The sequence below is a fragment of the Salmo salar genome, chromosome ssa25 (genome assembly GCF_905237065.1).
Source record: "Salmo salar chromosome ssa25, Ssal_v3.1, whole genome shotgun sequence".
In the NCBI taxonomy this organism is placed as follows: Eukaryota; Metazoa; Chordata; class Actinopteri; order Salmoniformes; family Salmonidae; genus Salmo; species Salmo salar.
The window spans coordinates 35,943,415-35,952,455 of record NC_059466.1 but is presented as its reverse complement, the minus strand read 5'-3'; the positions used below and the strand labels follow the sequence as shown (position 1 = coordinate 35,952,455).

Here is a 9,041-nt window from a genome sequence, read left to right as displayed (position 1 = left end):
AATAACAGAGATCGACTGCGATCTGGGCCACTTGTCCGTCTCTTGGGTGGGGGAAATAAATATCACAGATGTATATTAAAAACAGTAGAGGACAGACGGCGGAGCCTTGGGGTTCTCCCGCCTCTGGAGAGAACCTGAATGATGTGGCTTCTCCCACCCTCACAGCGGTCTCCCGCTGATTTAAAAAGCTGTTTAAAAGAGTGACCATCTGAGTGGGGAGTTTCAGGTTCGTATCCTATAGCTTATAGATGAGCCTATTGTGCCACTTCTTATCGAACGCCTTTTCAATGTCCAAGAAGACAGCCACCATTACCTCTTTTTTTGTCAGCCTCAGGATGTCGTCAGTAGTTGATCTCTTCTTGACAACGACAATCTTTGGGACTGGTAGGGACATCTCAGGGCTTCATCCCCTCTTCTATCCCTCTTCTCCATGTATCGGTCTGGTGAAGGTCAGGTTTGGCAAAGTACAAGGGGAAGGGGGTGATGGAGTTCTCCTTGATTTATTTATCTCAACTTCATGTAAACAAACTTTAATGGATTTAAAGTGCAGTCAAACCAGATTTGATGTTGCTAAAATGTAAGCTTCTATCACAGTGCCTATCCTCTTCCTGTAACCCGTAGGTGTGGTAGGAAATATAGTTGGCATGTAGGTTTCTCACTTATGTATGGCACAAATTGCAGCATGGGGGAGGGGAATGGGCAGGGTATATGGAAATGAAAACTGTAGTATTTAGTATAGTTAAAAAAGTCCGTTTTTGCGGACATTACTGTAGTATTTACTTCAGTCTTTTTTGGGGGGCTAATACTGTAGAATTTACTATAGTATTCTATAGTATACTACAACATTCTCTGGTACGTACTACACATGATCGAGTGATACTACAGTGTGTAGTATAGTATTTTACAGTATACTACAGTTTACTATAGAATTCTATAGTAAGTACAGTAGAATTCTATAGTAAACAGTAGTATGTTTTCATGTGAGCAGACACTCACAGAACACAACTGTGACGAGTTTTCACAAATATTAGCGTCGTACCGCTTATTGTGGGACAGTTGTGTTCTGTTGGTGTCACTGAGTATGCTGATACCACATTTCATGGACCCAAGATCTATAAGTAATTCTGTACATTGCAATATCAAATCAAAGTTTATTTGTCACGTGCGCTGAATACAACAAGTGTAGACCTTACAGTGAAATGCTTACTTACAGGCTCTAACCAATAGTGCAAAAAAGGTATTAGGTGAACAATAGGTAGGTAAAGAAATAAAACAACAGTAAAAAGACAGGCTATAAAAGTAGCGAGGCTATAAAAGTAGCGAGGAGGCTATAACGAGGCTATAAAAGTAGCGAGGCTCCATACAGACACCGGTTAGTCAGGCTGATTGAGGTAGTATGTACATGTAGATATGGTTAAAGTGACTATGTATATATGATGAACAGAGAGTAGCAGTAGCATAAAAGAGGGATTGGCGGGGTGGGACACAATGCAGATAGTCTGGGTAGCCAATGTGCGGGAGCACTGGTTGGTCGGCCCAATTGAGGTAGTATGTACATGAATGTATAGTTAAAGTGACTATGCACATATGATAAACAGAGAGTAGCAGCAGCGTAAAAGGAGGGGTTGGGGGGGGGGCACACAATGCAAATAGTCTGGGTAGCCATTTGATTACCTGTTCAGGAGTCTTATGGCTTGGGGGTAAAAACTGTTGAGAAGCCTTTTTGTCCTAGACTTGGCACTCCGGTACCACTTGCCATGCGGTAGTAGAGAGAACAGTCTATGACTGGGGTGGCTGGGGTCTTTGACAATATAAGTATGCTCCAAATGCAATTCTGAAGTCTATACATCCACAGTGCGACTTCAACTGTTTTTTTGGTGGGTAAAATTAACTCATTAATTTATTTTGTTTAATTTATATAACGACATTCCAACCTTGTTTAGCATTACCTAGTCTAGTCCAATTGTGGCATGATTCCACTATTTTCATCAGTTTGCGTCAATTTCAAGTCGGCTTTTATTTTGAAGGCAAACCGCAGATTCAATTATTGTTGCTCACGTTGTTGTTCACAACAAACACGTAGTGACGTGAGTGTGCATAAAGCGGTGAAGGAGGAGTGCCCTCACACCCGACAGTAATCAGCACCAATCCGGAGAAGAAGAAAAGTCAACCTACCAATCTACGTGCGATATTTGGTGAGACGAAACCCCACCCTCTCTACTCAGAGTGGATGCAGGCAACAACACATACATGCTGTTTTCACTTTTTTCATTCAACTTTATTTTCTTTCAGATATCAATTTATACAATTATAGTATTTTAATCAGTCATGACAACAAAAATACTTGCCATGAAGAATTCAGTGTTCTATGGACTGAAGACTCTCCAAAGTATCCATGCTAGGGATTTTAGGTAAGAGAAGTAACGTTAGTCAGGAACGTTGGCTAGCTAGCACGCGGATTAATTGGTAGTGTCAAAGTGAGCTCAGCTGTCAGGCAAAGTAGTTTACAGTACAATCTATATCCATCGTTTAACATTCAGAGTGCCACACTGTATTTGTTGTGTTTTTGAGATTTGTAAATGCACATTTTTGAATGGGGAGTCTGTCTATTTTTATCTTCTTGTCATTTGCAGCATTGGAGCACTAGCTCTGGGTCCGGTCAACCTCAAGGGTCGCAGTTTCCTGACTTTAAAAGACTTCAGCTCAGATGAGATAAAACATCTTCTATGGGTGGCAGGTGACCTAAAGCACAGGATCAAACATGAAAAACAGGTACAGTCAGGATCCATGTCACTAACACAAGTTTTAGTTTCAAATGGAAGATTTATAATGCACTGCTGATCGAGTTCAAGTGAGATAACGGTCACTTCTATTTGCAGTACCTTCCTCTTCTTCAAGGGAAGTCGATTGCCATGATATTTGAGAAGAGGAGCACCAGAACTAGAATGTCCACAGAAACAGGTGTGAGTTACATTTGTGTCAGGGTCAGGGTATGGTCTATCTACGCTTTTGGAGTAGAGAAATACCAAAATAGCTACGCCACTCATGTTGGGTCATGCATAGGGAGTGGTTCAATTAAAAGTAATTTCAAAAGCCTCTTACATCATTGTGGATATTTAAGATACAGCAAATACAAGTTCCCACATAGCTTTTGTGCTGTGATTTTAAATGTGTGGGTGCATTGGAAAGTTCAGTTGCATTCTTTCATGGGGTCACAATGGGTCAGGAATCAGGACTAATGCAGAACACAATAAAACTGCTGAAAAGACACTCTCCCTCCATTTGTGGCAAATTTAACTCAGTTAGACTCACTTCTCCCTACTATTTCACCTTGCTATCCTCACATTTGTATCTATCTCAACCACATAGTTTTCCCCTGTTTTGTAAAGAGGAACATTGCATTGCAGATAGAAATGCATGATGAATGGACACAACTGTCTTCCATGTGGAATATGCAATTACTTTCTATCAGCAATAGTAACATTTTGTGTGTTTGAATAAGCCCGTTATAACGTGTACTTCCTGCAGGTTTTTCTCTGCTGGGAGGACACCCCTGTTTCCTCACGTCTCAGGACATCCACCTGGGAGTGAACGAGAGCAGCACAGACACAGCCAGGTCAGTCAGCCAAGGCCACAGAAATGGCCAACTTTTTGCTCCTTGACGACACCAGTTTATCATCACCATTGAAATAAAACTTTATAATGTGTGTGTGCAGGGTTCTCTCTGGGCTGTCAGACATAGTCCTGGCACGGGTGTACAGCCATACTACTCTGGAGGAGCTGGTGAAGGATGCCTCCATCCCCATCATCAACGGCCTGTCTGACCTCTACCACCCCATCCAGATCCTCGCAGACTTCCTCACCCTGCAGGTACTGAAGCCTAACAAACTGGGATGAAAACTTGTCACCTTTCGGTGATATTTGCCATTTTGAAGGGATTCGTGTAGATCGGAGGAGAAACCTTTTTTTGGGGGGGGGGGCTTTGGATGACTACTGGCTGGATGCGAAAGAGTGATCCATGTTTGGAGCAATACTGGCTGGATCCAAGGCTCAGCTAATCGTTCACATAACAGCAGAATGCAGCACGCGACTGGAGAGAGAAGAGACAACCAATTTACTAGTTACAGCATCAGCACGCGCTCTGGAAAGAGCTGAGAGAGGAATAGCAGTTTGCCAGTTAATTTACAGCAGCGCGTCCCCTGAACGATAACGAACAGGTAAAGTAGGTGAGAAGCCTGACCACGGAGATGGGATGAAAAGGTGAAGCGTACTTCATAAGCTGTAACCGAAAAACAACTGGCATTTGAAAAGTTTGAGGTGAGGGAGAAAGTGTGGTGGAACAAGTATTGTTAGCATTGTTAAGTATCTTGCTAGCTGATCGAATTCTCCGTTAGCTAGCCAGAGAAATGTTGAGCAACATTAGCCAACTTAACTGATCAAATAAGTTAGTTTATGGTGTGAAAATGAGCTGGCTCATAAAGTCAGACAGCTAACGTTACAACATCAGATGAGCTAACGTTAGTAACCTAACCAATTCGACTCCTTGCCGTTCCTCAAGTTATAACGCGTTAGTTGCTTACTGGACCCTGGCAATCTGTGAAACGTTAACTAGCTAACGAACTAACTACTATATGTGAACTAAAGTTCTCTACAGTATGTGGTTAATTTTCAGAATGAGAAAATTAGGTGAAAATGAGGAGTTGCTTGTTAAACAAGTGGATTCAGGGATCAAGTGTAGCTGGAGCTGGACCTGGTTTAAGCTGGATGCCACTAGAGGTGAAAGGAACACCACACACTTTCCCTGTTTCTCACTTTTTCAATACAGTGGATAAAAGGGGTATGCCAGGTGTACTCTCTGCCTGAAAGAGATCAATTATGCCAACAAAGGGTATCATGCTCTGCTGGCACATTGTAGAACAGATGTCCACAGGCAGAAAGTGTACAATGTAATAATGTACAGTGTAGCCCAAAGATATTGTTTTTTTGTGTTGAATTTGACAGTAATGCGTGTGTGAGTGATGGGGGATTATTATTATTTATTTATTTTTACCCCCTTTTTTTCTCCCCAATTTTGCGATATCCAATTGGTAGTAGTTAGTCTTGTCTCATCGCTGCAACTCCCGTACGGACTCGGGAGAAGTGAAGGTCGAGAGCCATGCGTCCTCCGAAACACAACACAACCTAGCCGCACTGCTTCTTGACACAATGCCCATCTATAACCCGGAAGCCAGCCGCACCAATGTGTCGAAGGAAACACCGTACACCTGGCGACCTGGTCAGCGTGCACTGCGCCCGGCCCGCCATAGGAGTCGCTAGTGTGCGATGAGACAAGGACGTCCCTGCCAGCCAAACCCTCCCCTAACCCGGACAACGCTGGGCAATTGTGCGCCGCCCCATGGGCCTCCCGGTCGCGACCGGCTGCAACAGTCTGGACTCAAACTCAGAATCTCTGGTGGCACAGCTAGCACTGCGATGCAGTGTTTTAGACCACTGCGCCACCCGGGAGGCCCCCCACCTGGGAGGCCCCTGATGGGGGATTAAGCTATTATAGTTTATTTTTTACCATTTTAATTGATAAAAAATTCACAGTAAGGTACTTAATTGTTACCCAGAAATGATTTGATATTGAGATAAAAACAACTGCATTGGCCCTTTAACCCCAACCTAATTCTAACCAATTCTGTAAATACCGTTTTGCAGGTCAGGAGTGTCTGTATAGCCTTTTCCGACTGTGCCAGATTCAAAATGGCGCCGCTCTGTGTTTTACAGGAGCATTATGGTTCGTTGAGTGGGCTGACTGTAAGCTGGATCGGAGACGGAAACAACGTGCTGCACTCCTTCATGATGACCGCAGCCAAACTGGGTGTCCATCTTAGAGTCGCCACGCCCAAGGTACAGATTCTCCCCTACCCATCGCTCCCTTTTCCTCCTTTATATATCAGTTTATTGTTAGTGGCCAAGCCACTGTGTGTTGTGGCCTGTGACGTGTACTGGAGCTCTCTGTATCTTCACTCTCAGGGTTATGACCTGTATAGTACTGGTAGTGGAGCTCTAACTAACCCCATCACTCTGTATAGTACTGGTAGTGGAGCTCTAACTAACCCCATCACTCTGTATAGTACTGGTAGTGGAGCTCTAACTACCCCATCACTCTGTATAGTACTGGTAGTGGAGCTCTAACTAACCCCATCACTCTGTATAGTACTGGTAGTGGAGCTCTAACTAACCCCATCACTCTGTATAGTACTGGAGCTCTAACTAACCCCATCACTCTGTATAGTACTGGAGCTCTAACTAACCCCATCACTCTGTATAGTACTGGTAGTGGAGCTCTAACTAACCCCATCACTCTGTATAGTACTGGTAGTTGAGCTCTAACTAACCCCATCACTCTGTATAGTACTGGTAGTTGAGCTCTAACTAACCCCATCACTCTGTATAGTACTGGTAGTGGAGCTCTAACTAACCCCATCACTCTGTATAGTACTGGTAGTGGAGCTCTAACTAACCCCATCACTCTGAATAGTACTGGTAGTTGAGCTCTAACTAACCCCATCACTCTGCCCTGCCTCCCTCTCAGGGTTATGACCCAGACAGCAGCATCATTCAGGAGGCACAGAGACTCTCCAAACAGGTGAGAATTTCTAGACTTATGGCGTCAGACTCTTTATTAGGATTGTATTACCTGGTTATTATTATTCTGATCCATACTAATGGTGTCAATACCAATAGCACAATGTCCTTCATTTTGTCTGCTATGTGTCAGCATGGGACCCAGTTTCTCCTGACCTCTGACCCAGTGGAGGCAGCTCGAGGCAGTAACGTCCTGGTGACAGACACCTGGGTCAGCATGGGCCAGGAGGAGGAGAAGAAACAGAGGATCAAGGACTTCCTTGGCTACCAGATCACCATGCAGGTACATACAACAATAGACTCAAATAGTGAATCAATTGATGAGTATTCTCTTGCTGAATACTAACCCTCCCCAGGCAGCCCCCCTACCTCTAATCCCTTTATGTATGTGCCTAGGGGTTAGGGGTAGATTTGGAATGAATCAATCATCATTTCTCCTGGTTATGTCCACCCCAGACAGGAAGTGTGGCGAAGCCAGACTGGACCTTCCTTCACTGTCTTCCACGGAAACAAGAAGAGGTAGACGACCAGGTGTTCTACTCCCCTCGCTCACTTGTCTTCCCTGAGGCTGAGAACAGGAAGTGGACTATCATGGTAAACTAAGCTGTATACAGTAACAATATATAGTTAAATGTGGACTAATAGTAGTATTTGAATGAAGTTAAAGTTGCCTTTTTAGGAACTCAGTCGGGGTCTCAACTTACTGTTGAGTTAGAATAGTAGAATACAACAGATGCAATTTAGAAATGTGGTTGTGCATCAGCAGTTTTTCTCTTATGTCAGTCACTCAATAAGCCCATGTCAGTTAAACATTTTTTGATTGGTAAGTTAGCTGGCTAGACTATCTAAACTTGTAGTAATCATGGTCGAATTACTGACCGAGGGCCCCCATTGATTTTGTTAGTCACTCTCACTCAGATATCCTATTAAAAGCAAAATGTGTAGAATTGCAGGAAATTGGCTTTAAAACTGCACATTTTTCTATCCGCCCCATGGCAAAATGTGTAGAATTACAACTTGCTTTAAGACTGCAATATTTTCTCTATGTCCCATGTGTAGGAAATTAACTTAACAGTTTTTTAAATCTCTGCTGTCAAGAGCGGGGCTGTCAAATTGTTTTGCTCACAAGATGGGGGGGGGGCCCCCAACAAAAAATGACTTAGGGCCCCCAAAAGGCTAGGGGCGGCTCTGACTGCATGTGTGGATATAGGGGCGGCAGGTATTCTAGTGGTTAGAGCGTTGGGCCAGTAACTGAAAGGTTGCTGAATCGAATCCCCAAGCTGACGAGGTACAAATCTGTCGTTCTGCCCCTGAATAAGGCAGTTGTTCAGGGGCACTACTGTTCCCCGGTAGGCTGTCATTGTAAATAACAATTTGTTCTTAACTGACTTGCCTAGTTAAATAAAGGTTCAAAAATAAATGTAATATGGATGTGGATACACAGACCCACCAGCCACTGCGGCCCCGTGATGGGTTCAGATCTTTTTTGTGGCCCTCACCCCATTCAAATTTGACCTCTTTATTCTCAAGGAGAGATTCTTTCTCTTCTTTTATTTGTGCCTCATGCTCTCTTTAATTATTTATTTCTCTCCATCTCTGCAGGGTCTGATGGTCTCTCTGCTGACTGACTACTCCCCCCAGATCCCCATGCCCAGATTCTAACTCTATCCCTACTTGCCAAAGGTATCCTAAGTTTACAGTTTTGTAATACTACAAAACAGCGCTCGGTCAAGTACTTGATTGACTTTGTAGTCTGCCGGGTACATTGGAGCCTGCCAGGTACATTGGAGCCAGTTTTAAAAGTGCAAACTTAAAATGTGCACTTAATGCATGAAAGTATTTTACAAATGTATTTGAACCAGGTCTGAATCTGAGAGAATAAAAGCTTGTTTCTTTGTATTGGACATGTGATTTGTATACACAATTCTAGTTTGTTTAAGATGTTATGGAATTGATTTTGTGGTTACAAACAAATAAAAGTGCCTCAATATGAACAGGCGTTTTCTGTCCTTATAACACTACTTTCTTAGTTTACCAACAACTGCAAATTTGACCAAGTCTTTGGGGAAATGCTGCATTCCATGTGGTGCACCACAGAGATAGCTAGCATGTGCACCTAACGTTACCCTGCTCAGATTTGGCTGGGAATATTAAATGTATCCTTCCACATACAGGTTGCATCCAAATAAACAGAATTACAATGTCATGCACAAATAACGTTTGTAGAATGTAGGAAATTTAGCACACCATTTGCAACAAAAGTCATGTCTACACGACTTCTGCTATCAGAATACGAAGCTCGATTTGAAAAGACGGGTCTAGACGCACAAGTCAGTCGCTTTGTGTTTAGATCTGTCTGACCACTTTAAGAAGTGGTCAAGGGATGCATTGTGTGTGGATTTCTCCTC

General features: G+C 43.3%; 1 protein-coding gene across 1 annotated transcript; it reads left to right on the top strand.

The window, feature by feature from the left end:
- Nucleotides 1-2,131: 2,131 nt before the first annotated feature.
- On the top strand, nucleotides 2,132-8,627 carry otc (ornithine transcarbamylase). Its single transcript, XM_014174203.2, has 10 exons — nucleotides 2,132-2,411; nucleotides 2,634-2,772; nucleotides 2,880-2,961; nucleotides 3,529-3,616; nucleotides 3,717-3,870; nucleotides 5,770-5,892; nucleotides 6,581-6,634; nucleotides 6,767-6,916; nucleotides 7,090-7,227; nucleotides 8,236-8,627. Exons 1-10 carry the CDS (start codon nucleotides 2,329-2,331, stop codon nucleotides 8,293-8,295), a joined length of 1,071 nt encoding a protein of 356 aa, XP_014029678.1. The 5' UTR covers nucleotides 2,132-2,328; the 3' UTR covers nucleotides 8,296-8,627.
- Nucleotides 8,628-9,041: the final 414 nt, after the last annotated feature.